Source organism: Anabrus simplex, chromosome 6 (genome assembly GCF_040414725.1).
Source record: "Anabrus simplex isolate iqAnaSimp1 chromosome 6, ASM4041472v1, whole genome shotgun sequence".
NCBI classification, from domain to species: domain Eukaryota; kingdom Metazoa; phylum Arthropoda; class Insecta; order Orthoptera; family Tettigoniidae; genus Anabrus; species Anabrus simplex.
The window spans coordinates 265,452,117-265,477,395 of NC_090270.1; the positions used below are offsets into that span (position 1 = coordinate 265,452,117).

Consider the following 25,279-nt stretch of genomic DNA (forward strand, 5'->3'; position numbering starts at 1 on the left):
GTGAAGTCGACGAGATGCGCAAGCTCCGAGATGGATCCGTACTTATCAAGACATCTACGGCTGAACAGTCCAGACGGCTACTTAAAGCCAAGTTATTCGGTAAGGTAGAGGTGAAAATCGAGAAGCACCAAACCCTTAACTCTTGCAAGGGAGTTATATTCCACAGGGATTTGGTTAAGTCTTCCGATGATACGATGATCCGGTACCTAGCACGTCGGGGTGTAACCGACGTGAAGAGGTTGAAGAGGCGTGTGGGTGATAAGCTACTCGATACGGGTGCTTTCATCCTTACCTTCGACGCTGAGACCATACCTGAACGAATAAAGGTAGCAATGTATCGCCTGACTGTTCGTCCGTACATTCCGGCACCAATGAGGTGTTATAACTGTCAAAAGTTTGGCCACACCTCATTGCGATGTACAGGTTCGACGACCTGCAAAATGTGTGGGAAGTGCGAGCATGCTGGGGTTGAATGCACACCACCACCTGTGTGCGTCAACTGCCCGGGTACGCATGCTCCAATCTCCAAGGAGTGCCCCACATTCAAGCGAGAGAAGAAGATCCAGGAGATAAAAACGCTGGATAAGCTATCTTATCCAGACGCCCGGAGGAAGTTCAAATCCATGGCTGCTCCGGAGTTCTCCATCTCATTCGCGGAAAAGGTCGCAAACATACGGATCACTCCACAGAGTTTTGTACAGAACACCGGTACTGAAAATGCATTGAAAAGTCAAAGCCAGCAACAAAATTCAGTAAGTAAAGAAACTGGAGTTTCACCACGTGAAAAACCGAAAAGAGCGTTACTGTCGACGTTGCCTGGGAAGGGCCCTTCCCAGGAACGTTCGGCTGGGAAGTCCTCCCCCAACAGGGCGGGGGGAAAGACTTCCCCAAATAGGGCTGGAAAGTCCAGCCCTCCTTCCAATGCCCAGATCATAAAGGAGGAGAAGGTGAAGCCACAGAGCTCCCTTAAAAAATTGGAGAAGAAGCCTTCTCCAACTCAGTCGGGGTCCACAGGATCACCGAAGAAATCTGGCAAGCCATCTGCCGGCTCTCCTCCCAAACAGAGAGAAACGGTGGGCAAGAGCGAGAGGCCCCGACGCCCTCTTGTTCGATCACTTTCTGGAGAACCTAGTTCTCCCAGAAAGAAGGCCCACTGTTCCAGACCAATGAGATCACCGTCCGCGGAGGGTCCAGTCACTGCGCCTCCTTCTTCTGAGGAGACAATGGAGACTGAACCACTCATTGTCGTGGATGGTGACGACAATACCGACAACAACGGCGGAAAATGGCAGGTAGTTGACAAAAAGAAGGGCAAGCAATTGTCCTAATTTCGCAACACTACCAATCCACACAATGACACTATTGCAGTGGAACTGCAGTAGTTACTACTGTCGCCTAGCTGAGTTACGTCAACTGATATCCGTCTATGCGGCCTCCATAGTCTGTCTACAGGAATCTCGTTTGAGACCTGGACACGACACGACTATGAGAGGATATCGTCTTTATTCCAAAGACAGAGTAGCTGTGGATGGCGCGGCAACTGGGGGCGTTTGTACCCTAGTTCGCTCCGACATCTTCAGCGAAGAAGTACCGCTCCGTACTCAGCTAGATGCAGTTGCAGTTCGCACTCCGTTGCCAGTAATGACAACGGTTTGCAACGTGTACTTTCCACCGGATTATAACCTTGATATGCATACACTACAAGATTTGATCGCTCAGTTGCCTCCTCCTTTCCTCATGCTGGGGGATGTGAACGCCCGTAACACACTATGGGGTTCTCCGTCTTCCTGTTCTAGGGGGAGGAAGCTCGAGCGAATGATCAACCTATTTGATCTTTGTGTGCTCAATACAGGGGAGCCGACACATTTCAGTAGCGCGCATGGCACATTCTCACACCTGGATGTCACTTTGTGTAGCCGTGCGCTAGTTCCCCTGCTACGGTGGCAAGTTCACGACGACCTCTGTGATAGTGACCACTTCCCGATAATTCTGTCTCTCTTGAATCAAAGACAGTCCGAAGTACCCAAGCGCTGGTTACTTCGGCGGGCAAATTGGCCAGAATTTACAGAACGCGCAGTGATGGCTGATGATATGCTGGAGTCTGTTGACGACCACGTCTCTTCCATTACTACTGGAATTTTGGCTGCTGCAGAGGAAACAATTCCTTCCTCGTCCGGTATTCGTCGCCGGAAGCAGGTCCCATGGTGGACGGACGAAACTGCAGCAGCCATACGTGATCGCCGACGGGCTTTTAAGCATTATCGTCGGAATCCTACGATGGCCAATCATATTGCATTTAAGCGTCTGCGCGCGAAGGCCCGTTTTTTGATTCGAGAAAGTAAGAAAGCTACGTGGGAAAAGTATGTATCATCCATCACGGCACATACTCCGTCATCACAAGTGTGGACAAAACTCCGCCGAATTGTCGGAGTACAGAATGTGCCCTCAGTACCCGGAATCTCCATTAATGGAGATACAGTTACGATTCCTTCAGTCATTGCAGACCACATCGCGTCACATTTCACAGATACGTCCAGCTCTAGGAGATACGACCCTGCATTTCTTCCAATTAAGCGCGAAGCAGAGGCCCACCATCTCTCTTTTGCCTCTAGTGCTTCGCATCCCTACAACGTGCCCTTCACGGATTGGGAGTTGCGAAGTGCACTTGCGCTATGCAGAGATACGGCTCCTGGACCGGACAAAATCCATAATCAAATGCTTAAGCATTTGAGTGACAGATGTCTCAAGGATATCCTCACCCTATTCAACAGAATATGGAGTGAGGGAGTGTTTCCATCTCAATGGCGTGAGGGAATTGTAATACCAATTCCCAAGCCAGGTAAAGATCCAAAACTTCTGGATAGTTATAGGCCAATATGCCTTACAAATGGCCTCTGTAAGCTATTTGAAAGGATGGTTAACCGGCGTCTTGTGTGGGCCATGGAAAGGGAGGGCCTCTTGTCTAACTACCAGTGTGGTTTTCGCTCTCATCGGTCTGCCACTGATCATCTGGTCAGACTGGAGAGCGCCATTCAGGAGGCCTTTCTCCGGAAGGAACACCTAGTCGCCGTGTTTTTTGACCTGGAAAAAGCTTACGATACTACCTGGCGATATGGGATTCTCTCCACTCTACACCAGTGGGGGTTTCGGGGAAATTTGCCAACGTTTATTGAGAACTTCATGTCCCTCCGTCTCTTTCGAGTCCGAGTAGGGAATGCATTTTCTCAATATTACGTTCAGGAAAATGGAGTACCTCAGGGATCGGTACTGAGTGTCACGCTGTTCGCAATCGCCATCAACGGCATAGTTGCCGCTGCTGGGCCCGCAGTTGTTCCATCGCTGTATGTAGACGACTTAGCTCTACATTACAGCTCCGGAAGGGTGGCGTTTGCTGAGAGACAGCTACAGCAAGCTATTAACCGAGTCGACAGATGGGCCCTGCAACATGGTTTTCGATTTTCAGCAGCGAAAACCTCAGTTGTACACTTCTGTCGACGTCGACCTGTGCATCCCGAACCAGAGCTCCGCTTGCGAAACAGTGTCTTACCAGTGGTTGACACCTGCAAATTCCTGGGTCTCCATTTTGATAAGAGACTTACGTGGCAGCCCCACATCCGTCAGTTAAAGGTTGCCTGCATGAAGAGACTTAATATGCTTAAGTTTCTCAGCGGCACTTCGTGGGGGGCTGACCGTGCGGTACTGCTACGATTTTACACGGCGACGGTCCTCTCCCGAATTGACTATGGAAGTGCGGCTTATGGCTCAGCATCCAAATCTACGCTGAGCCTTTTAGACAGTATTCACCATAGTGGAGTAAGGCTGGCAACGGGTGCTTTCCGTACTAGCCCCATTCCCAGCCTGCTCGCTGAAGCGGGAGTTCCACCTTTACGGATAAGGAGGCAGCAGTTACTCCTAACGTACGCTGCCAAAATTCGTGAAATGCCGCTACATCCAAGCTATCAATGCATCTATCGCACCCAATACCACCAGCAGTGCCAAGACCGGCCGAATGCCACACGGCCGGTTGGGTTTCGGATTGATAGCTTGTGTCATGATTTGAATATTGATATCGGTGGTTGTCTTGAACGAACTCTTAGCGAGGTACCTCCGTGGTTGGTTCCGCGACCGGATATACGTCTAGATCTACTCCGTGGACCCAAGGTGAACACGGATTCCTCCGTTCATCGGAGGTATTTCCAGGACTTTGTTCACCAATATCCGGCCGCGAGACTTATCTTCACGGATGGTTCTAAAATCGGAGATAATGTTGGTTGCTCTTTTGTCATTGATGATATGAGTACGAAGGTCTCGCTCCCTAAAGTATGTAGCGTGTATACTGCAGAGCTTTACGCCATCTTAGAGGCTCTGCAGTTTGCACTGCGTGACGAAAGAAGCCACTTTCTGTTGTGTACCGATTCGTTAAGCTCTCTGCAATCTATTGAAACCTGTTTCTCGCAACACCCACTGGTGCAGCGGATACATGATCTTCTAGCCAGGTTAAGCGATGCTAGCACCAGAATTACTTTCGCGTGGCTTCCAAGCCACGTTGGGATTGCGGGAAACGAACTTGCGGATGAAGCAGCAAAGGAAGCTGCACTTTTACCTCCAAGACCCGTCAATGTACCTGCTAAGGATATTTGTTCTCAGCTACGTCGAACCATCTTGGCGTTCTGGGAATCGGAATGGCTAAATATCCGAACTCCCAACAAGCTGAGAGCAATTAAGAAGACAACTACCGTGTGGCGGTCCTCTTTCCGACCTTCACGGAGAGAGGCCATAGTACTGTGCCGGCTGAGGATAGGTCATTTACGATCCACGCACTCTTATCTTCTAAAGAGGGAAGACCCCCCAGTGTGTTCTTGTGGTGCCGACTTCACCGTGGCCCACATCCTCACAGAGTGCGCCGATCTCTCTGGCCTAAGACGGAGCCTCGGCCTGCAGGAAACACTCGAACGCATACTAGCCGATGACGCGACTACTGCTGATCTCGTCATCCGCTTTATGTGCGACAGTGGACTGATCAAGGGTATGTAAATTACAAGTATACTGTTACTCAGGGAACGTACGTTCCCTTTTGATACGTTAGTAATCCTTTCGGCCTAATACTATAATTGTTTTTTGTTTTATTTTGTACTGCGTTTCCAAATTCCTTTGTTGAATAAATAATTTTGTTTTATATTTTAAACTTCTTTTCCACTTATTTGTTCAGAGAGGATGATTACCTCGTTGTACTTCCTCTTAAAACAAAAATCACCACCACCACCACCGTTCTTCATGTAATTTTACAGAGTATACCAAAATTGCCCATAACATTAGTGCAGATGCTGAGCTATAATGACTCATGTAACATGCACTACAGGACTATAAAGATGGGCCATTACAGATTTCTAGTACAGTACATCAGGATCTGCTTTATTAATATGTATCTTTACACCTAATGTGCTGATGAAGAACCAACTAAAGTGAAGATATAGGACGGCATTACTGGAAGTTCTAGTAGCACCAAATGGAGTTGAAACTTGAATTATTCCATTTCTACGGAGTGCAGGTTTCCTGGATCATCCATCTTGCATTGTACAAAGCGAGTCCTACTAATGTCATTTCAAATTTTCATATCATTTTCTGCAGTTTACGCATGCATTTTCAGAATTTATCTTTGTAAGATAATGCTCTGAACCATAGTGCCAATGAGGAATCTGAGAGTAGCTGCTGCTGCAATTGGCATAAACTACTAGAAGCATAAAGCTTCATTTACAGCTTCAGCTCTCTGTGAAATACAAGACAATGTACAAGCACTGGTAACCAAGGAAATCAAGGACCTTTCTGAGAAGCACAAAAAACATTATAAAAGAATGCTACATCATATATTAAAAATTACAGCCAAATCAATGGAGAAACATAAATCAGCAAGAAACATATTTTAGGATGTAGGACATACTATTACTCCTTCATCTTGAGATGTCAATAGCAGTAGCATATTAGTTTTCATTTATTCCATCCAAGTCCCAACCTCAACCAACAAATGATTACATAGCATGTTTACCCCAGACCAGAAGTGCAGTAGAGCTATCACTTGAAACGTTGAAATGTAATGGTTCATAATAGAATTATTTTATTGCCTAGTAATGCATTTTCAAGTATACTGAGTGTTCATGGATTATTTACTACTGTAATTTTATAATTTTTTAAAATATGCACATTTATGATCCTCCCCTTAAAAATTAGCAGAAAGATTGAGGAGGGTCTTGTATGCAGGTAAATATGGTGACAAACTCAGATAAAGTCTTCAATATGTCACGAACAAAACTGGTAAGGAGCATTTCCTTCAGTGTCAAAATCTTCAAAGCCTCAAATAACTTTAACATTATTGGGATACCAGAACATTAAAGGACTGCAGTCTATATTAGCATCAATGAGCATCTACAAAGCAGTCACAGTAGAACTGACCAGCCTTCGTGCATGGGATACAATACTTCATGCCCTATTCTCTGTTTATGTGAACAGTAGTTTATGGATAAACCTGTCTCAATTATTTAGTGGCATTTCTTTTCTTTTCCCATTACTTTATCTGCATCTTTAAAGATTTCTCTTTTCTTGTGTATACCTGTATTTTATTTAGAAGTTAACCCTTAGTTGTGCTGAATAAAGTAATTGAAAGGCTTTCCTAGATAACTACTAGCGAGAAACTTTCTAATCAGCAAAGGAGTGAAAAAGGGGAGGAATGCATAAAATCTGTAGACAATAACTTACCGGAGGAGGCATTAAAAGAACTCCTAGCAGCAATGAGAGAAGACAACTTAGTGAGTTTGTAGAGCAAACAACCAAAATGTAAACACTAAGGATGGACTGTTACAAAATGCTATGTCGTTGCCAAACTGAGACAATGATATCTCCAACAATATTCAAGTATGTTTAATTCAAAGATTATATAGCACAAGAAGTCATCTTTAAGAACAGCATAAGGAGTACTCGGTATTTACAGAAGAAAAATCAATTGCAATTCACCAATGTTGGTCCACCCCTAGTTAATATTCAACAATGTAACGATATTACCTTCTTATCCTCTGGAGGTAAGGTATTCCACTTGCTGGCCAGCTGACGTGTCAGCTCTTGTTTGGAAGTCTCGGCCTCACCTACTTTCTGCTCCATGACCAGAGGCCTCTGCTCCTGACAGAACTGGAAAAAGGGATTGGCTGGACGCTTTGGGGCATTTGGGTCTCGCTCCCCCTTCTCCCCACTCTTGGCGTTCTTCCTCTTGGAGGCCGAACTGCAGGTACTGCTGGGGGTGCTCTTGCGACTTGACTTTTCAATTGTCTGGCAAATACAAAAAGTAAATCTTAATGGAGTGTAAGAAAAACTGGAATCCCTCAAGGAAGTGTCCTAGCTCTAATTCCTTTTTAGTTTATATTTAAATGACATCTCAAAATGACTTAAATTGTGCAAATATCATCTGCATGCTTAACTATCACCAAATATACTATCATTCCCCCATTGAAAAGTCCATTTTGCAATAAAGCAAATTAATGATGATCAACTATTTAACACAATATGAAAATTTTCTCATTTTTAATCCGCATAAAATGCAAGCAATAATCCTTGGACAAACCAGACTCATAACTAAACTCGAAAGCAGTCTGCCCCGTGGTGTATGGGGCAACGCGTCCGCCTGTCACCCAGCGGCCCCGGGTTCGATTCCTGGCCGGGGCAGAGGTTTTTAATTGTAAATGATTAATATCCCTGGTCTGGGGACTGGGTGTTTGTGTCGTCTTTAACCTTCCTTTCCTCACATTCATCACTACACTTCCGCCATTTACAAACTGCACGCAGGTTCCCCACATATGGTATAAGTAGGGGCAAAAGATCTTTCTAGGTTGACACCCTAAACAAATGGCATTTTAACCGCAAACTCGAAAGCAGCAATATCTCCGATTTAGAGCTAAGTGGTGTTAATATTACTTTCTCAAATGCAGTAAAAAGACCTGGGTATCGTTATGACTGAAAATCTAAATTGGAATGAACACATAACAAGTGTATACAGGAGAGTAAATGATTCTCTTCATCTTCTCAAATCAATCCTGTCTCCTACGAAATTTAAAAATTAGATTCGTTCAGACACTCATACTCCCATTATTTAATTATTGTGATGTTCTGTACTTACTGATGCGACTACTGAACAGACCAATAATCTACAAAAAACATTAAATTCATGTATAAGATTAATATTTTTATTAAATTACTCTGCTCACATAACACCCTATTTTGAAAAATAAGCCTGGTTGAAATTTGACGAACTACGTAAGTTATACACAGCTATACTACTTTATAGACTACTGAATGAATCACAGCCCCTGTCCGACTCCTTGGCTGAACGGTCAGCATTGAGGCCTTTGGTTCAGAGGGTCCTGGGTTCGATTTCCAGCAGGGTCGAGGATTTTAATAGTGTCTGATTAATTCTTCCGGCTCGGGGACTGGGTGTTTGTGTTTGTCCCAACACTTTCCTCTTCATATTCATAAAACATACTACACTACCAACCACCACAGAAAACAAGCAATAGTGATTACATCCCTCCATATAGGGTTGGCTTCAGGAAGGGCATCCAACCGTAAAACAGCGCCAGATCCACATGTGCAACACAGTTCATACCCGTGACCCCACAGGTGTGGAAAAAAGCAGTAGAAAAAGAACAAGAATGAATCACAACCCCACTACATTTCTTCTTTGTTTAACTCGCTTTCCTCCTTTCATGACTGTAATAAACATTCCAGCTCCCATACCATTGCCATTCCCAACAACAAAACTACTATTTTCAACCGGTTGTTCGAAGTGTCGGGTGCCAGATTCAGGAACTCTATTCCAGTGTATAGTCAAAAATCTATGAACTTGAAGGCATTTAGATCTACTTGCCGAAATTATTTCCTAAACTACAGAACTGCCTGAGTGAATGATGCATGACTGTGTGAGTAAATGGCTATATTTGTTCTTAAAATTTTAAGTTAAACCATTTGGCCACTGGCCAGGTCATGAAATGTGCGAGTTACCTGACAAAAGGTAATGTAGTTTTGGATTTTGGATATGTTGTTGGTACTTAGGCCCTTATAAAAAAAAAAAACAAGTTTTCTAATTTGGCGTGCCTGTACCTGCATCAGGATGGTCACTTTTGTGTCAGAAGCTACTCCTGACCAAACTGGAAAAGCAGGTAAGAAACTTTTCATAGCCTTGTATGGTGGGGACATGAATGCTCAAACTCTTGATGATCTACGCTGTCTGCTCTCTAAAATGTATGTGACTAAAAGCAAGTTTCACATTGCTAAACTGCCAACAACGCAAGATGCAGCCTGGTATCATGCATTACGCATGTATCATCAAGTCCAAACTTGGATAGGGAGGGAATAGAACCCTTTGGATTAGGGCTGGATGACACGCAGGCAAGGGCTAACTCCTTTTAAAACAACAAAAAAATGCTGCACCAGTTTTGTTGCTACAAACAATATTTTGCTAATGTAAGAAAGGAGGTACTAAGGGCTGCAGCTGCAGAAAGGCCTGCTTGCACTGCTCTATTACTTGTAAGAATTGCCGTGGACAATCATGCCTAAATGTCCCTGAGATCATTAAAACAACAATGACATAGAAGAAGTGGTTTTAATAATTGATCGCGTGATAGTCCAAGAAAATAAAGACATTACATTTTACATTTCTTATGGAAGGTGATGAAAGTGACACTATAGATAGAACCAAAAGATCAAAAGTCTAATGTTTCCATCTTTTTTATACCAAATTATTATGTTGCCTTTAAATTGAACAAATTTGTTATTGTTGTTTGTATGTATGCCTTATTTGTAAATATATTGTTTGAGCCAATTCACATGCACATATGACTATGTATTCCATGTATTGTAGTATTATTTGTAACTTTTTATGCACAAATCTAATATATGGCTACAGAGTGTTGCTAATTTTATCCTTAAATTGAACCAATAAACCGTTAGGATGATGGACACTGTGTTTTAGAGGTAGTTTACCTGAACGTTTGGAAAAATAAAATGTGCTTTGAAGCTCTGTGTTTCAGCAACTATGAGGTTTAGATAAACATGTTATGGGAGTAAATTGTAGCAAATTTTATGCTCTACAAAAAACAAGAGTACTTTTTTTGTAGGACGCACTAGTAAAGAGTTATCGAGTAAAAGTCATACTGACATAAGCACAGGTGCACCAAATTAGAAAACTTGGATTTTCAATAGGGACATAGTACAAACAACATATCCAAAATCCAAAACTACATGACCTTTTGTCAGGAAAAAGGTACACGTTCACTGGGCTATATTATAGATATACTTATAGTAGTTAAATTAATTTATACTTGTACCAGTTAATTAAGTTGCATTCATGTTTTATGGTGTGGGTTACTGTAGTCACGTCCTAGTTTGTGAACAATGGGCAACGGTGAGTAGCCTAGTAAGTGGTCCTCAGAGTCAAGATACCAGTTTCTGTGGAATGGGAGTGGGCATCTCAGACATATTCCGAGTCATGGCCCTCCTTGTGCTCAGGCGGCTAGGACTATACAATCCACCAGTGGTCCCTAACCCGTTAGAGGAGAGATACTCACTTGGACTATGGATAGAATCGTGCTTCATGAATTTATCGAGCTCAGAACATTTTAAGCAAGCCTTGGACCTATGGGAGTAACAGAATTCCACTCTCATTTGACAGGCGAGAGACTCCTTGGAAATAGCTTGGCGAACGAAATGGAATTCGATGGAGAGCTATCAATATTAATGGGGCTTATGGACAGAATAAAGTACAACTGGCTGAGTCAGCAAAGAGGATGCACCTGGATGTACTAGGAGTAAGTGATATTCGGGTAAGGGGAGATAATGAGGAAGAGATAAGAGATTATAAAGTGTACTTGACGGGTGTTAAAAAGGGAAGGGCAGAATATGGGGTAGGACTGTTTATCAGGAATACTATTGCACGCAACATGTCCGCCCTGCCGTGTAGGGGGCAACGCGTCTGCCTATCAACCGGCGGCCCCGGGTTTGATTCCCGGTCGGTCAGGGGTTTTTAATTGTAAGTGATTAATATCTCTGGCCTGGGGACTGGGTGTTTGTGTCATCCTTAATGTTCCTTTCTTCACATTCAACACTTTACACTTCCGCCATTTACTTAATACACACAGGTTTCTCACATATGGTGCAAGTAGGGGCAAAAGATCTTCATAGGTCGACGCCCTGAACAAATAGCATTTTTTTTTAAATTGCACGCAACATAGTTCCTGTTAGACAGATAAATGAGCGAATGATGTGGGTAGATTTGGCAGTTGAAGGAATTAGGATGAGAATTGTCTCAGTATATTCACCGTGTGAAGGTGCAGATGAGGAAGAAGTTGACAAGTTTTATGAAGCATTGAGTGACATCGTGGTCAGGGTCAACAGCAAGGATAGGATAGTGGTAATGAGCGATCTGAATGCGAGAGTTGGAAATAGAACTGAAGGACACGAAAGGGTGATTGCTAAATGTGGCGAAGATATGGAAGCTAATGGGAATGGGAAGCGTTTGCTGGACTTCTGTGCTAGTATGGGTTTAGCAGTTACGAATACATTTTTTAAGCATAAGGCTATTCACTGCTACACATGGGAGGCTAGGGGTACCAGATCCGTAATAGACTATATCTTAACCCACTTCAAATTCAGGAAGTCTGTTAGGAATGTACGGGTTTTTTGGGGATTTTTCGATGATACAGACCACTATCTGATCTGTAGTGAACTAGATATCTCTAGGCCGAGGATAGAGAAAGTGAAATCTCCCAGACGAGGGACAGAAGTACTTGGATATGATTAGTGAGAAGTTTCGACAGTGGACAGTAAGCAGGTTCAGGATATAGAAAGAGAATAGGTGGCATACAGGGATGCTGTAGTAGAAACAGCAAGGGAATGCCTAGGAACAACTGTATGTAAAGATGGGAAAAGGCAAACATCTTGGTGGAATGATGAAGTGAGAGCAGCTTGTAAACGTAAAAAGAAGGCTTATCAGAAAAGACTCCAAACAAGGGCCGATGCAGACAAGGAATTTTATGTAGATGAAAGAAACAGAGTGAAACAAATAGTTGTTGAATCCAAGAAGTCGTGGGAAGATTTTGGTAATAAATTGCTATGGGCTTTACGTCGCACCGACACAGATAGATCTTATGGCGACGATGGGATAGGAAAGACCTAGGAGTTGGAAGGAAGCGGCCGTGGCCTTAATTAAGGTACAGCCCCAGCATTTGCCTGGTGTGAAAATGGGAAACCACGGAAAACCATTTTCAGAGCTGCCGATAGTGGGATTCGAACCTACTATCTCCCGGATGCAAGCTCACAGCCGCGCGCCTCTACGCGCACGGCCAACTCACCCGGTGGTAATAAATTGGAAAGGCTAGGTCAAGCAACAGGGAAACCTTTCTGGACAGTAATAAAGAATCTTAGTAAGGTAGGGAAAAAGGAAATGAACAGTGTTTTGGGTAATTCAGGTGAACTCATAATAGATCCCAGGGAATCACTGGACAGGTGGAGGGAATGTTTTGAAAACCTTCTCAACGTAAAAGGAAATCTTCCTGATGGTGTCACGAACAACCATGCTCATGAGGAGGAAGAAAATGATGTTGGTGAAATTACGCTTGAGGAAGTGGAAAGGGTGGTAAATAAATTCCATTGTCGTAAAGCAGCTGGAATAGATGAAATCAGATCTGAAATGGTGAAGTATAGTGGGAAGGCAGGGATGAAATAGCTTCAAAGAGTAGTAAGATCAGCATGAAGTGTTGGTAAGGTACCTTCAAATTGGACAAAAGCAGTAATTGCACCTATCTACAAGCAAAGGAACAGGAAGCATTGCAACAACTATCGAGGTATCTCACTGATTAGTATATGCTCCGTGCGCTGATGGGAGAAATCCACTTTTGCGCTGCGAGTGGCGAACATTGTAATTTAATGCGTTTCACTGCACACATATCCGCTGTCGTCTCACCGTGAGCTGCCATGGCCAACTAAATGATAACTGTGGGATTTCAGAGTGTTTTATGCAACAACAATTGGTCACATTATTCCAAACTTACAGAAAGTGGTCATGTAATAAATTTACAAGAAAAACAGTTCACAGGAAATATCAACAGAGCAATAACTGCAAATGTGATCAGAAAGAAACATTGGTTCCCTAGATATCCTACCATTTCATGATAGAGGCAACGTAGTAATTTATGTATTAGTAGTGGTGATAACGAGATTAGTGTTCATATACACATTCAATTGTTGGCCTATTTCTTATACGATATCATGTTAGCGTAGGTTAATGCTGCTAGGGAGGCGGTTAATTTTAAATTTTCATTTTAATTAATTTTAAACATAACCATGTTCGTAAGGAAGGCCTTGGTAACAATCATTATTTCATGAAGGCAAATAATTGTTTCCATGAAGTGTAACCATATTTCAGCTGTTGTTTATACATTTTGCTCAGAACATATCACCTCGCGTACTGATCGACCGTGTGAATGGTCTCAACATCGCATCTCAAAGGTAGGGAAACAGAACTACAACAGGGGAAAGAGAGTAGAGGAACTTTTTTGATTAAAAGGCTCAGGCTTGATGTTGGACCTATTGAAATTCCTGATATTGAAACCGCATGTACACAATCAAAAATTATTCATGTGAAGAAAAGTTCAATATCACTTACAGTTGCCAATAAGTGATAATTACATTGTGTGTCTGTATTTACATATGATCAAGTCGACTTCTGTAATATAATGGTTGGTGCTACTAGCTGCCTTCCTCGGGGGCCCGAGCTTGAATCCTGACACTGCAAGATTGGGATGAGGGTTGGTAAGTGGTTAAAACTATGCATGCAGCTCGTTTCCGTAAGGAGTGTGCTTGAAAAGAAATGTACCACCTCAGAACGAGGACATCAATTTACGGATGTAAAATATGGTATTTCGGTGAGCTACTGATATTGCGTAATGGAAGCCTGTTTGTGTAATAATATTTGTCTACTGCCTTTCCAAATCCATTTCGTTAGGTTGTAATGGAATACTGTAACATTTCACACTTTGGTCTGTAGTACAGTACGGTATAATATTATTATTATCACTATTATTCTACTGGCTATAATTAAGTGTAAGGGCACACAGGAAGCGGCGCGGCGCGGCTCGGGGCGTGCCGGGCCGGGGCGGCGCGTCGTCTGCGCGGGTATTGCACACACAGAACGCGATATCGTACAGGCGGTAATCGACAACATGGCACTGCACAAAGCTGCACGTACAAGTATCCTCTGTGCAAGTAACCTTTTTAAATTGACAATTTTGAAGCGACAGCGGAGGAGAGGGTGGGTGAATGAAGTGTGTTTGAGGAGAGCTGTTCATGGAGAGTATCATCACTTATTTCCAGTTTAAAGAAAGCACGAGGAACACTTTTTACGTTACACAAGAATGTCAATATCAACATTTGATTATATCCTTAGCAAAGTTAAAAACGATCTGGAAAAACAACCAACCAACTGGAGAAAACCTATTGGTCCAGAGGAGAGACTAGTTGTTTGTCCGAAGTAAGTCAGTTTCATATGGCTTATATCAGCATTACTTTTGCATTTGAAAATAAATGAGCTGGTAGAGGTGGTAAATGAAGGTTAGAGTACATGCTTTTTAAAATATACGAAATGTATTGGAGCCATGACATTTTATAAAACAAATGAAATCAGAATTAAAGATCCTCTGAGGAAACTTTTTGAATGACAATTTAAAACACAAACTGTTTCAATGTAGATATTTCTTTATATTTTACCACTGCTGTTGTGGAGTCTCATGGTTAGAAGGTATACGTTCTTCGTCGATGTAATGAAATGTTCCAAAAGCACCACCATGATCTGATTTAGCCATTTTCGCATCAATGAACAGCTGCGTAATTTTATTTCTCATTGTTAACTTTTCTAAAGGTGACATACCTTTAAAAAGAGGCAGCAAGCTCATTAAAAAGTGATAATCTTCACATTGTTCTTTAATATTTTAAGGAGTTCGACTTTTTGCTCTTCTACCAGTAACATTTTCTTTGCCACGACATCTTGCACATTTACTTTTATCTTACGGGGATTTTGAGAACCGAAACTTGAACTAGGGTGGGACATACTTGAGTGAGTTTCAGAAAGTGATGAAGCAGTCGAACACTCGCCTTCTACCTCCTCCAAACCGTCCTGTTTTTGTGACAGCGTACCATCGCCGCTATCATCAAGTTCATCAAAGTTCATGTCGTTGGCAGACGGCGATGAAATCGTAGGAGACGGGTTCAGGTTTCCAGATGTTGTACTTGGATTCATCTCATCTTTCAAAAAGTAGAGCAACTAAAAAAATGGCCAGGTCGAAAGTTGCGTTTTACCGTCGGTATCACCAGATTTGTATTTCATCATCTTTTCCAATTCCTTTCTGTAATGATCTCTCATGTTCTTCCATTTACTTCGAGCTTCAACCTCTGAAAGAAAGTAAAAACATTTCTGAAACAAACTTGTTTTCTGAGTTAATGGGGTAGCTTGGTATAGTAGGTCAAGCCGTGTTTCAGTAAAAGAGTAACAGACACTACCCCCATTTTATACTATGTAGTATAGATAAATTTTATCTTTAGAACTGGCAGCGTTGGAGGTCCTTATCACTTAGTGTTTTATTTAATTTCATAACTTATTTCATTTTTAAGGGAAACGGCAATTGCTGTCACCCTGTTGCTGTAAAATCTGCCAAATGTTTTTTTACATATATTTTGATAACAAATTACAACTATCGTTGCTGATATATTAATTTGATTTTGTTTTAGGTATTTAGCCATAGGTGCTTCATTTCAAATGCTGGCTTATTCCTTCCGAATGGGATATTGAAGCATGAAGTCTATTGCGATAGATTTGTGCAAATTACTGTGGAAAAACCTAGTGGAAGATCACATGCCCGTGGCCATTACTGAATAATTAAAGCAATCAAGAGCGGGGTTTTGGGACTTATGGAACTTGCCAAATTGTGTAGGAGTACTTGATGGAAAGCACTGCAGAATAAACTGTCCTCCACATTCTGGTTCGGAATTCTAGAACTAAAAAAAGGTTTTTCTCAGTAGTCCTGCAAGGTGTGTCTGATCCGGAATACAAATTCTTAGCCATTGACGTAGGTGCGAAAGGTAGCCAGAATGACGGCGGTACGTTTGCTGCTTCTTCACTATATGCAGGCCTCGAAAACAACACTTTCAATATGCCCTCAGACTGCGAGCTTCCTATTTCTTTCGAAATATTACCAAACGTTCTCATTGCAGATGAAGCATATCCATTGAAAACGTACCTGCTGAAACCATATGCGCGGAATGATCTGACTCCTGCAAAAACAACCTTCAATTATAGACTGTCATGAGCTCGGAGGTGTATTGATTGTGCTGTCGACATACTTTACTCAAAATGTCGCATTCTTCAGAAAGACATTGAAACGACAGTACCCCATGCTATAACAATAATAAAGTGTGCTTGTGTTCTCCACAATGTTGTGAGGGACAAAGATGGTGAAAATGACCCAGTGTTCAGAGAAGCCACAACTCTACACAAACATAGGAGAAATAACAGATACACATCTCGAGCACAGGAGATCAGAGATAAATTTGCCAACTATTTAAAAACACAAAGACATTTGAGAGGAGACTATAGTGTCTAAAAGTGTGGTTAACTTTATTATTTCATAAACTACAGTAGTTAGAATAGAACTGACCTGAATTGAATTGAAAAGAATTTCTTTAGAAATAGTCTGACATCAACATTATATAACCATACCAATATTCTGTGTTGTTTTACGAAATATAGCTAGTTACTTACTTGTTGTATTCATTGCTCTTCCTATTTCATCTCACAGCTTCTCAATCACACCTCTGTTGCGATAATGCTTGTGCCTCGATTGCCAAACAGGCGGTCTAGCAAATACCTCGTTAAGTAGTTCGCCGTCCATGGTACAACGTGCAGCCCGCGTCTACCGCCTCAAGAAAACAAACTCGACTGTTCCAAGTTGGCCCGCGCCGCGTCGCGCCGCTCCGGCTCGCTTCAAGTCGCTGTTTGTTTGTGCAGTCCCATAGCTCAGTACGTACTTGTTCATACCACCCCGGACCGGCCCGGACCGCCCCGTGCCGCACCGCTTCCTGTGTGCCCTTACACTAAGATTACGGCAATACAACACAATGTGAATCTATTATGATGTGCACGCTCTAAAAAAAGATGGCCTACTGCAGCTTGCTTTGCAAATATAACATTGCTATAATAATTTGTTTGTAACTGTTAACCTATTTGTAAAATGGTTAAAATACATGTTGTAAAGAGTTATTTTGTATTAATTAAAATGTATAAATCCCCGAATTACTTCGTGCGATTTACTGCTATGATCCACCGTCTTTTCAAATTACTTTTCATGAGGTATTTCACAGTATCTATTAATGCAGCCAACAACAAGCATATAGTTCTGCCCAAACGTTATGAGATTAAGAAATAATCACCTGAAGACAGCATTGTAAAGTGATTCTTCTTCTTTTTCTACTTCTACTACTTAGCATTCTTCTACTACTTATTCTCCTTCTTAATTTATTTATTGGGTTCCGCTTTCGCAATATACCCAGCCGCTAGTCTTTTATCGCATAAAACCAAAACTATGAAGGATGATATATTAATTGTAAAGGGGGGAAGATAAGAAATTAGCTGCCATAGGTATCATATGCTGGGTCAAAAACAAAACAAAACAAAACAAAACTTGGGACAGAGAATGTACAGGGACACAAGGTTCTACACTTCACGCCAGTGTGATCCATCACGGCGGCTATATACATCACAAACATGACTGGATCAACACATAGAGAATATGGCCTTAGATTCTAATAATGGTTTTAGACAAAAACATAGAAAGGGATTCAACGATATAGAGGGCCACTGTAAAATGATTGAATATATGTATGTAAACATAACACATATTCCGGCTTCTTATGGCCAGCTATTGATGAAGGTGCCCCTAAGTAGTTCTCGTCATTTCCACCCGCAGCAGCACATTGCTTATGCACGGAGCCTATACCAGGCGAAGTATTCACTGGCATTTTGGAAGGGAGGGTGTGATCAGCGGTTGAGAGGAAGTTGAATGAAAACCAGTGTGGTTTCAGACCACAGAGAGGCTGTCAGGATCAGATTTTCAGTTAGGGCCAGGTAACTGAAAAATGTTAGGAGAGGAATAGACAATTGTGTCTATGTTTCGTAGATCTAGAGAAAGCATATGACAGGGTACTATGGGAAAAGATGTTCGCCACACTGAGGGATTATGGAACTAAGGGTAGATTATTAAAATCAATCAAAGGCATTTATGTTGACAATTGGGCTGCAGTGAGAATTGATGGTAGAATGAGTTCTTGGTTCAGGGTATTAACAGGGGTTAGACAAGGCTCTAATCTTTCACCTTTGTTGTTCGTAGTTTACATGGATCATTTGCTGAAAGGTATGAAGTGGCAGGGAGGGATTCAGTTAGGTGGAAATGTAGTAAGCAGTCTGGCCTATGCTGACGACTTGGTCTTAATGGCAGATTATTCCAAAAGCTGCAGTCTAATATCTAGGAACTTGAAGATCGGTGTCATATGTATGAAAATTAGCCTCTCAAAGACTAAATTGATGTAAGTAGGTAAGAAATTCAACAGAACTGAATGTTAGATTGGTGATACAAAACTGGAACAGGTAGAGAATTTTAAGTATTTAGGTTGTGTGTTCTCCCAGGGTGGTATTATAGTAAATGAGATTGAATTATGGTGTAGTAATGCTAATGCAGTGAGCTCGCAGTTGTGATCAACAGTGTTCTGTAAGAAGGAAGTCAGCTCCTGGACGAAACTATCTTTACATCGGTCTGTTTTCAGACCAACTTTGCTTTACAGGAGCTGATGATGACGCCAACACAGCGTCGAAACTAGTCCCAAGTGCAAATACATGTTATAAATAAACCTATAACATTTTTGTATTGAAAAGGTGGAACCTTTCTAGTTTTTCCTATCTTCCAGCTGGGTGGACTCACGATATCTTATTCATAAGTTAGAAGTAACAGACATGAAAGTAGCGAGAATGATTGCTGGTATAAACAGGTGGGAACAATGGCAGGAGGGTACTTGGAAGGAGGAGATAAAGACTAAGTTAGGAATGAACTCGATGGATGAAGCTGTAAGCATAAACTGGCTTCGGTGGTGGGGTCATATGAGAAGAATGGAGGATAGGTTACCTAGGATAATAATGGACTCTTATGGAGGGTAAGAGGAGTAGAGGGGGACAAAGACGACGATGGTTAGACTCAGTTTCTAACGATTTAAAGATTAATAAGAGGTATAGAACTAAATGAGGCCACAGAACTAGTTGCAAATAGAGGATTATGGCAACATTTAGTACATTCACAGAGGCTTGCAGACTGAACGCTGGAAGGCATAACGGTCTATAATGATAATATATGTATATGTATGTTGTAATATAAGACTGTTACCATAGCTATGTTTGTTGTTTGTAACATATCATGATCATATATTTATATTATTGTAAAGTATAAGATGGTTGTAGTAGTAGTAGTAGTTGTTGTTGTTGTTGTTGTTGTTGTTGTTGTTGTTGTTGTTGTTTGGGTCATCAGTCCATAGACTTGTTTGATGCAGGTCTCCATGTCACCCTATAATGTGCTAAACTTTTCATTTCTACATAACTACTACATCCAACCAAACCAAACCAAACCAAACCAAACCAAACCAAACCCCATGGTGCAACAGCCCAGAGGACCACGGCCTACCAAGCAACCGCTGCTCGGCCCGAAGGCCTGCAGATTACGAGGTGACATGTGGTCAGCACGACCAATCCTCTCGGCTGTTATTCTTGGCTTTCTAGACCGGGGCTGTCATCTCACCATCAGATAGCTCTTCAATTCTAATCACGTAGGCTGAGTGGACCTTGAACCAGCCCTCAGATTCAGGTAAAAATCCCTGACCTGGCCGGGAATCGAACCCGGGGCCTCCAGGTAAGAAACAGGCACGCTACCCCTACACCACGGGGCCAGCTACTACATCCTACGTCTATTCTAATAATAAGAATAATAATAATAATAATAATAATAAATGTTGACCTAAAAATAGAAAATACAAAGGGAAAGTGTGTACATTACCTCTGGCTGACTACACAAGCTTCTTCTCACAAATCACTGTTCCAAACTGCTGGTCATAACAATAAGACGTGATGTGCCCTTCGTGACATCAACCCTATGTGAAGGGATGTATTCCCTAGTGCATTATTCTGTGGTGGTTGGTAGAGTTGTAGGAGCTGTGCGAGTATATGAAGAGGTGTTAAGTGAGACAAACATAAACACTCGTCTCTGACCCAAAGGATTAGATGCTGAATAACAGTGTACCAAAAGAAACAACCCTTAAATGGGACATCCTCACACTGGAAGTCTCAACTTCCATCTTACGACACAATTTCTACTACACCAATTAGAGACTTGTCTACAGTATTCATACTGTTTTTGCTTGATGATGATGATGATGATGATGCTTGTTGTTTAAAGGGGCCTAACATCAAAGGTCATCAGCCCCCATACTGTTTTTAAGCCTTAGTGTACACTCCTGTACCTAACGTCACTGTCACAGAAAACTTGATCAGTCATCTTCGGCAACCTCAAGAGTTTCAGATAGAAAACACAGTAAAATAATACACCTGTCGTGGAAATACAACTCTTTCTCCCTTAAGTTACAAATTAGGCAGCAATTTCTGTTGAACTTATTTTCCCAGAAGGAAACTATAATTCAATGTTAAAAATTTCACGCTCTTTAGGCCTTTTCAATTGTGAAATTACCAGCATTTTGCTCCAGTGTAACAGTGGGCTCATCAGTTGGATTGCTACACCTTTCCAAGACGTTGGAAGCTAGTGCGCCATTGACATGCCACTATATGCCTCCTATGTAGTACAATGACTGTGCACTAAGGGAATTGTAAAATTCCTGCCTGTGGCACATGGAGGCACATGCTTCCCCTAAAAAGCAACTGAAATAAAGTAATTGTTACAGAAAGAGAATACTCAACTGATAAAGATGGCAATCTTTCTCTCTCTCTCTAAAAAAAAAAAAAGGTTTATTGTCTTTCATATACTTTATCTTACAATTGACATGTAATCAGGCATTCATTAGGAAATTAGGCAGAAGTACATGGAAATCATTAGTGATAAGTTCAAAACAATACACAGTAAGAAGGTCCAGGATATAGAACGAGAATGGGTGATAGACTAACAAGATACTCATACCTTTGAACTAGACATAACAAAATTACATTTCAGCTGAATGATCAGAGTGGATTTCTTCACAGCGATCTCCTTCTCTGCTAATAATAATAATTTTCTATGGATATTCATAGCCTGGGGCAGCCCTTGTATGGCAGACCATCCAACAAGGATGGGTGATGTCTGCTTTGTATAGCAAACTGCACATTTGTGTGTTGGAGGCTAGTGTTATATGTTGTGTATGAATGTTGAGGACAGGACAAACACCCATTCCCCAATCTAATGGAATTATCCATTTAAGAATAAAATCCCTTATTCTGGCTGGGAATCACACCCGAGCCCCTGAGTCCTGAAGTCCAAGATGCTGACCACTCTCCCATGGAGCTGGACTCTTCCTCTGCTTAAACTGATGAAGGCTCAAAAACATCACGCATATTAGTTATTTTGTGTTCTACTCTACAGTGAGTGTTTCTATCATGTCCTGCAGTCAGTGAGTTGCTTTTACTTTAATCTGCTTCCATAACAACATTATACAGGGTGTCTCAAACCTTTTGGGTCAAATTTAAATAGGAGACAGTGGATTCACAACTGATTATATTGAGATAGGGAGCCAATGGTCAGAAATGCATATTTATTGTGTTATGGACATACACAGCATAATAACAACGTAGCTCATAGTAACTGTTCAAAGTAATGACCGCCAGTCTCAATGCATGCATGGCAATGGTGCATGAAGTTCCGCTGCACTCTCTCTCAAAGATACCTGGTGTCTGTTGTACCAGGAGACAGGCAGCTTGGACCCTAGCAAGCAGGTCTTCATCCGTTTCTATGGGGGTTTCATATACCAACGATTTGACGTAACCCCAGGGGAAGAAGTCCAGAAGTATGAGATTCGGCGATCACGCTCATCATGAAACAGACTTCCCCTTCCAATCCAACAATGAGGGTATGGGTTGTTCAGGTGCTCGCGGACATTAACATTGAAGTGGGCTGGTGCACCGTCATGTTAAAATCACACCCTTTCGTGAACAACAAGGGGTACAGTCTCCAGGAACTGTGGCAGCACATCTCGCAGGAACACCAGGTAACGTGGACCAGTCAAACGGGGATGCAGCAAATAAGGTCCTGTTAGGTGATCTTGGACAATGCCACCCATACTTTGACAAGAGAATCGTTGCTGGTGGCCACCAATATGGGTGGCGTGGGGATTGTCCTCACTACACACATGGCTATTGCGGCTGTTGAAAACACCATCACAGGTGAATGAGGCCTTGTCCGTGAACAACACAAACTGTACAAAGTTCAGCACTACAGCATTCCGGTGGATAGCCCACTGACAGAAGTGAACGCGGGGCTCAAAATCCGTTGGTCCCAGTGCTTGCACACATTCTTTATGACAGGGGTGTAATACCTGTTCTGCCAGTACTGTCTACACTGTGTCCTTCAAAGAGTGTGCTTCACGGGCAAGTTGACGGTGCTTATTGCTGGGTGGTCGGCCACACGATCCAACACCACCTCCTCAAAGACTGGTATTCAGACATGTCTTTGGTGGGAACTTTGGCCGGCTCTCTGTGGCGTAAATTACCCCGTCTCTTGTTTTTGCTATTTGCTTTATGTCGCACCGACACAGATAGGTCTTATGATGACGATGGGATAGGAAAGGCCTAGGAAGCGGCCATGGCCTTAATTAAGTACAGCCCCAGAAAATAGGAAACTAAGGAAAACCATCTTCAGGGCTGCCGACAGTGGAGTTCGAACCCACTATCTCCTGGATGCAAGCTCACAGCCGTGCGCCCCCAACCGCACAGCCAATTCGCCCGGTGCCCGTCTCTTGTAAGTTGGTATTCATGGAGATAAACTTCTTCCAATTAGGATGACACCTTTTGGGAAAGCGTTCTCTGTACATTCATGCTGCTTTACGGGCACTACATCCTGCACACATTAAATCCATATCTGCCAACTCTTGTGATGAGTAACGTTCCATCTTTGACTATGCGTCATGCACCGTACACAGTAACACACCTCACCACGGTCACATCGCAAGCCGTCTGAGTCAATGGACAACTGACACCAGGGATAGTGGTGTGCATGCAGCACAGGTTAATGTGCCGGTGCGATGCATGCGGTCGTCACATGACACATGTGCTGTGAGCTAAGTTGTGTACAGCACGTCTGTGGTCAGGGATGTTTGATGTTTATCACCCACTGCCTGTTCCAGTGTACAACAGACACCCAGGATCTTTGTGAGAATGCAGCAGGACTGCTTGCGCCATTGCAATACATGCATTGAGACTGGCAGTTGTCACTTTGAACAAATAATATGAGCTACAGTGTTGTTATATGGTGTACACTATGTATGTCCATAACACAATAAATGTGCATTTTCGACCATCGGTTCCCTATCTCAATATAATCAGTTGTGGACCCATTATCACCTGTTTCAATTTGACCCAAAAGGTTTGAGACACCTTTATATTATCCATGCAAGCTATCTTTATGTTGATCTCATTTTAAATTAATTTTAACTGATGGTTCGTGGTGTGGGTTACTGTAGTCATGTCCTAGTTCGTAAACCATGGGCAACAGCTGAGTGGCCTAGTAAGTGGTTCTGAAAGTCAGGATATCAGTTACTATGGAATGGGAGTTGGCATCTCAGACATATTCTGAGTCATGGCTCTCCTTGTGTTCAGGCAGCTAGGACTATACAATCCACCAGAGCTCCCTAACCCCTTTGAGGAGAGTTTTAATTTTTTTAATTTTTATTATTTTAACAATCTGCTTTACGTCACATCAACACAGATAGGTCTTATGGTGACGATGGGATAGGAAAGAGCTAGGAGTGGAAAGAAGTGAATGTGGAAAGCCAGTAAGTGTACAAGACAGGATACGCACAATAAAGCAGTATCTTTGAGATATCCATTATTCTAATATGAGTAATCCTCAAGGGATACAGCCAGCAAACTGCAAGATAACTCACCTTGCCAGAAGGAGTTCTCTCCACATTCTTTTGGAGATGCAACTTCTCTGGCTTAGCAATGGCGGTACTAACTCCGAGAGGCTCATCTAATTCCAGAGGAAAGGGAATGTTCCGCCAATTGTCACCATGCAGATCCAGACGATCCATCAAAAACCTTCAGAAGAAAAACACAGTCATTTATGAGAAACTATGAGCACAAAAACAAAAGTCCTGAAAATAATAAACCCAACTGCTCAAACTCTTCATTTACATCAGAGTGAATTATCTTTCTTTCTTTCTTTCTTTCTTTCTTTCTTTCTTTCTTTCTTTCTTTCTTTCTTTATTCACTCACAAAGCACACTGAGCAATTTCACTTGTACTGTCAACAGACTAATTATTAATTGTAAATTTTTATAATATAACAAACATAACAAACTACAGTCTGTCTCACCATGTGTGAGAGCAGAAGAAAACAACCGCAAGCACGTGTATTCTGAAATACTACCTGTTCCAAAACATTTCTCTTTCGTTCATTAGACTTTTTCACCTGAGCAATAATACTCATTATTAAGATTTTTTTTTTTTTTTACCACAGAAAAGTTAGAACAATTTGGTTTTCTATTGTGAGGTTTGTAGTAGAGAGACTTACGGTAAGGACAACTTAACGTTTAATCATATATAATTATCACGCCAGCCAAAATGCACCCCTATTAGGTATATAAACTCGCTGAAATAACAGCTGCCTGTTTAAACAGAAATATAATATATACAACAACAAATCCACAAAAGAAAATTGATCAAGCATTAATGGGTAGCAATAAGACTCACGGTTTACTCACTGTCCTGCAGTTCTTCTATTACTTCCATGTCGGTGTTGTCATCGGTATCCATGTCATCAGCCAAGTTGATAACAAACCGTTCAAGGACTTCTTTCGCAATGCCATCCAGCTTCCACATATTAGATTCCTGCTCATCGATAACGTGTTGAATAAAGGATTTCCAGCGGTCAGCAGTGACAGTATCAAGTTCTTCAATCAAT

General features: G+C 42.0%; 1 protein-coding gene across 1 annotated transcript in view; it reads right to left on the minus strand.

Moving 5' to 3' along the window:
- The window catches only part of LOC136876427 (uncharacterized), a 56,061-nt gene that overhangs the window by 17,530 nt on the left and 13,252 nt on the right, over nucleotides 1–25,279 (minus strand). The window contains exons 3-4 of the mRNA XM_067150398.2: nucleotides 24,262–24,415; nucleotides 7,054–7,314 (exon numbers count right to left, since the gene is read on the minus strand). Coding sequence (XP_067006499.2) covers nucleotides 7,054–7,314; nucleotides 24,262–24,415 — 415 coding nt within the window. The remainder of the gene's footprint in view (nucleotides 1–7,053; nucleotides 7,315–24,261; nucleotides 24,416–25,279) is intronic.